General features: G+C 34.0%; 1 protein-coding gene across 1 annotated transcript in view; it reads right to left on the bottom strand.

Moving 5' to 3' along the window:
• Nucleotides 1–3,027: 3,027 nt before the first annotated feature.
• mdm1 (Mdm1 nuclear protein) overlaps nt 3,028–5,771 on the bottom strand; it is a 10,939-nt gene continuing 8,195 nt past the window's right edge. The window contains exons 2-4 of the mRNA XM_035677741.1: nt 5,121–5,379; nt 3,501–3,563; nt 3,028–3,413 (exon numbers count right to left, since the gene is read on the bottom strand). Coding sequence (XP_035533634.1) covers nt 3,304–3,413; nt 3,501–3,563; nt 5,121–5,358 — 411 coding nt within the window. The 5' untranslated portion in view covers nt 5,359–5,379 and the 3' untranslated portion in view covers nt 3,028–3,303. The remainder of the gene's footprint in view (nt 3,414–3,500; nt 3,564–5,120; nt 5,380–5,771) is intronic.

The following is a 5,771-nucleotide window of genomic DNA, read 5'->3' as shown; positions in this document are numbered from 1 at the left end:
TTTTGTGTGTGACTAATAATGATAAAAACCTGCAGGACGATGTTAAAAAACTTTTTTTAAAGCCAAGTAGAACAAAAAATATGACAAAAAAAACAAAAAACAAAAAAATTCGTATTTGAGACAAATCATAAATATATAGCATTATTTAACAGCATTTATTGATTTACATAAGTTAAATGTATTATTTGTTATTCACTCTTTGCTTTACATGTGTGCTTTCAAACTTTAGAGCAGGATTTTCATATATTATGCTAAACATGAGCTAAAGATAAGCTGTAAAGGTGACAAAAACTGTTACTAAAGGCTACAAATGAGCAAGAAATACCATTTTTAATTGATATTCAAGACATAAAACACATTTATAGCATTATTTAAGAGTATTTAATAATTTAAACATATTAAATGTATTATTTGTCATTCACTCTGTGCTGTTTTTTCATATTATGATGAAGTGAGTCGCTGTTTGTTCTGGCCTGTACATCGTAATGAGGGGAAATTCACTGGTTGACCCGTTCATACCTGGGTGACGTCGTCTGTGTGTTTGTATGGTGTTCAAGTAGTGCGTATAGAGTGAGTCGTTGCCAGGTAGTCTGTCCTCTCCGCCCGGAGGAAGTCCTTGTGTTTGTTCTTCTTTCACTGCAAGCTCTGACATCAGCTGCTGTTTGTTTGTTTTTTACATTATTATATTTATAGAAAGAAGTCCGGAGGGGGAAATAGTTTTGTTGTTAATTCCTGACTTAATAAAACTGATTGAAATGAGACTCAGAGGAATTTCACAACATGAGATCATTTGAGAGTTTTTCCATTTTCTTTTAGGTAACTATTTACCTATTACCATATTTTCTCCACTAATAATACAAAATTTATAATAAATTAATGTATTTATGATGTGTTATTATACCACTAAGACTTTATTGATACTGAAGGGGAATTCACAACCTCTCCAGCTGTTTATAAAGTAATAATTCTACACATTTCACTAATATAATAATCCAATAATATAGTTTATTTTATTCTTAGATTCTGCATTATTTTACTTTTGGTACTTTAAATTTTATATACAGTATTTCCTACATACACACACACACATATATATGAGTTCATACAGTAAAGGCTCAGTAATCAAACACTTCACTTGTAACAGAGTATTTCTACACTCAGGTATTAATACTTTTACTTAAAGGACCAGCGTGTAAGATTTATTTTGTTTTGTTATTTATTATTTTTATTTAGTTAATTAAAGGTAATTATATTAATATATTTGTATTCTGTTCTGTAATTTAAAGGAAGAACTACAGGATGTGGTACTGCTTCCCAAACTTTTCTATCATTGAGTAAACTGACTATATATTTAATGGATATTTCATATTATATTCACTGTATAACAATAACTGTAGGGAACAGCTGATAAACTATAATAAACCCAAATGTTGCACAATATGTAACACAATACCTGAGTGAGTTTTTAACAGATTCTATCCTGTAAATATTGCATCTGAGGTGAGTTTTCCTGATGATTTTAGGGAACTTTTAATACAATTCAGTCTGTGTTGTGTATTTTTAAAATGTTTCAGACTTAATAGGCTTCTTTTTTCACAAATGCTGAGACACAGGTGTAAAGTTTTTAAGTTTTCTTACACGCATTAAAATCCTGAACCACTGACACGGTGCACCTTGTCTGTAATGTTACTGATGGTAATGCTGGCAGAGTGATATTATGATGTGAGGTAGTGAGGTGATCTCTGTTGAAGCTGAAGTTTAAAGTTAACACTGAGAGTGACCAGCGTTACAGTGGCAGCTAACAGGGCTGTAGAAACATTCAACATGGCGTCTACAGATCATTCTGAAGGTAATGAAAACAATTAATATATTTTCAGCTGATTTGAAAACTTACATTTCCTCCTCAATGTTACACTGGAGCTTTTAGTTAAAGATATATCCTGTTTTGTTTATTAGAGTTAAATACACTCAAATAATTATTTGCAGCCACCAGTTTGGTTTTAATCCTAATAATTCCTATTAATATTATTATTATTATTATTATAGAACAGCTTAAATGGTTGGGGCAGTTATTCTGCATCTTAAAAGGTATTAGACACATGATTATCTCATTTATAAATTTTACACACTTCTGTGATGATGATAATAATAAGTATAATTAATTAAACTATTTATATTAGAATAAATAAGCATAAATAAATAAATGTAGCAGTCAAACTCTTCTAAATAACGCAAATATCTCTTACGTTTTCTGTTTTATGGTTTTATTTTTGTGCTTTTGGTTGTTTTCTTACTTATATATTTTTGTGAAGCTTTTTGTTAAGTTTGTTTAAATATGAGTGTTGAGAATGAGAATGAAGATAATAACTGATTCGAACGTTTGATGGCTGATTGAGAATCAGTGAGACGTTTTCATATGCAAACAGTAGATTAAGTGTGTTTACATCCATTTGTCACTCTTCAGTTGGGTTTCTGTCCCAATTCTGATCACTTATATCTGTGAACACGTCTGGCTAACGATCGGATGAGAAAATGAACTAAAACCACTTTATAAATCTGATTAAAAGAGTCAGATTTGAGCACCCGGTTCCTGATATTCACCATTAATCATAAAAAATACCCAGAAGATCTTTCTGCCGGAGGTTCAGCCGCAGGTGGAAAATATCCAGAGAACAAAAGGAAAGTACATCACAGCCAATTTCCTCTAAACTCGTCCAACCTCATTCCCTCGAGACCAAACAAACTGCAGCCGACTTTAAACGCGACAAAGAGTTCAAGGTTCAACTTTTTCTTTCCATCAAACAAACAAGTTTTCTGCAGAGACGTCAACAATCAACAAAGTGTTTGCATCGTGTTTCAAACAGCGGTTCCCAAACTTCTCCCTTCGTTTTCTATCATTTAATAAACTGACTCAGTGACTTGTTTTATAGATGTTTCATATTATATTAAACTGTAGACTGAACACAAACAGTGAACTCAGTAACTGCAGGAAGTTTGTGTGAAACCGGAGATTTGTTTGTCCTCCAGTTCGGTTTATTTTTGTCCCTTTTTTTTATCTCAGCGACATTAAATACACATAATTAAATGACATTCCATAATTACTACATTTATAAAAGCATCTAATTACAAAACTGTAAAAACAAACGATTTCATTATCAGCACCTATAAAAATACGACTATTTAAATGAATCTATAAAAATACATTATTGTCACTAATCGTCGTACAGCAATGATTCATCCACTAAAAACAAACAACACGCTGGTTTCCATAGCAACAGCAGTGGCGTGGGCGGGGTCGGGGGGTCATCTCTTCCCCCAGAAGTTCTCTCGTCTCTTCTGAGCGCGCTCCAGCACGGCGGACGCCATGGAGCAGGAAGCAGCCGAACGCCACGACATCACCGAGAGCCGGTCGTCTAGGCAACGGGACAACAGGTGATTGAACACTTCACAGTAATTAGTAAATGAATGTTTTAAAGTTTAAAGCTTTAAAGTGTTCAGACCTTCATCAGAGCCGCAGCCTCCACCTGAACACTGCAGCTCCCTGAACCTCACACCCAGCTCACCTGAGGACACACAGGCTGATCACTTATATTGATCACCAATATTCTGAGTGCTGGTCGACTCATACGGGTTTCTTAATAGCTGATATTAAAACAAAGAAAAGTCTAATATACTTGGTTTATCTTAGAGAGGAACATGTTTTAAATAGATGTTTTATTAATAATGAAATACTTTACATACATTATATATACATACACATATGTATATATATAATGTACGTTTAATGTACGCTGTCGATTAGGAGAAACGTTTGGACGTTTAGAAAAGACGATGGTGACTGAGGACATTTAGACTCTGACTGCTCTCATTAGTTTGATCAGTTTAATTTAGTTTAATTTAGTTTAGGTTAGTCTTTGACACAAATGAATGTACTTGATCAGCGACTGGTTTTAGCATTTTGAAAAGAAACAGACGTTACCTGGTGGAGACGGTGGATATTTAAAACCAACAGTTTAGTCTTCGATGCTCATTAACGAGCCTCCTCCTCAGTATGTTTAGTATTTTTTGGGGGGAATGTGATCGGTTCTGCAGGTATTTGGTGTTTTAATGACAAAGAGCCACACAGCCAACATGGACCAGGTCTAATAAAGCCCGGACATGTTACACAGACAGATACGGAGACATTAACGGTGCAGACGAGTCATTTTATTGTCGCAGTGAAACTGTCGTCGTACGCTGGAGGAAATCTGCTGCTGCAGGTTGAACATGAAACTGGATCTGATGAGAAAACTGGATGAAAGGAAACTGAGAAGGAAGTAAAGAGGAGAGGGGGGGGGAGTCCCTGGGTGCTTCTCATTATGCCCACGCAGACAGACAGACAGACAGACAGACAGACAGCTCTCTTCTCGTCGCAGCTTCAGGTTTTCTTCGGTTATTTCTTGTTTTATTTTGTAATCATCCTCCTGTCTGTCTGTCTGTCTGTCTGTCTGTCTGTCTGTCTGTCTGTCTTCCCTCCAGCTCAGATTGACAGCCCGTCTGTCTCCTTCTACCTGTCGCCTGCCTTCGTGCTCCTGTTTCTGTGTCGCTCCATCCTGGTTGTTCTGCCAGCAGTCACTTTGTTCTCGGTAGGTTTCTGACCCTGCACCTGTCTGTCTACCTGCACCTGTCTGTCTACCTGCACCTGTCTGCGAGCACAACTATCACATTAAATCCTTGACACAATATATATATTATATATATAATATATTATGATATTAATATATATTATTATTAATATAAAGATAAAACTGATCATAAAATATATTGTTATCAAAAGGTTTAATCAATTCATCATAAATGTGAAAATTATTAGCAAATATTTGAATCATTCGGTGATTATTTAATGAATTTAAAGTCCTTTTTGAGCTGATATTAAAGAGAGCAGACAATTCATTGATTGATTAATGGAGATCAGAAGGTTTCTTTAACTCAAAAAAAAAGTAACTTTAACTGACTAAATTTTGTACTTTTTATTTGAACTGTGAAAACAAAATACAGAGTAAAAGGTGTTTAACTAAAAATGTTTTTTAACTTACTTATTTACTATTTTATTTTAGTTCAAACACGTGTGTGAATCTCACCGTTGTGCTGGAAGTCGGGGTGTCTCAGCGTGCCTTGGATACCGTGCTGTGGGGGCGGGACCAGAGGGGGCGGGGCTACCGGGGATGGAGGCCTTTGCTTCGTCCTGATTGGTTTAGAGGGAGGAGTGGCGGCTGGTTTCTCGTCGGGGGAGGACGAGTGGCGGGCGGGATCATTCTCTGGCCACGCCTCTTTTTGCTTGACCGGAACGTCGACCACGTTGTCCGCCCCCGCTGCCATGGAAACGGCTGAGCCACACCTCTGAACAGGAAAACAGTCACATCAGCATCAGAATATAATATAATATAATATCATATAATATAATATAATATAATATAATATAATATAATATAATATAATATAATATAATATAATATAATATAATATAATTAAATGTGATATACTTCAATATAATTTAATATAATTTAATATAATATATTTTAATATAGTAAAATATAATTAAATTTATATACTTCAATATAATAATGTAATATAATTTAATATAATATAATATAATAGAGTTTAATTTAATATAATATAATATAATATAATAAAATATAATTCAATATAATGAAATGTGGTACTTCAATATAATAGTGTAATATAATTTAATATAATATAATATAATATAATTTAATATAATTTAATTAAAT

The sequence above is a fragment of the Morone saxatilis genome, unplaced genomic scaffold (assembly GCF_004916995.1).
Source record: "Morone saxatilis isolate NCDOM2014 unplaced genomic scaffold, NCSU_SB_2.0 Contig10, whole genome shotgun sequence".
NCBI lineage: Eukaryota > Metazoa > Chordata > Actinopteri > Moronidae > Morone > Morone saxatilis.
This window is presented reverse-complemented; position numbering and strand designations above follow the sequence as displayed.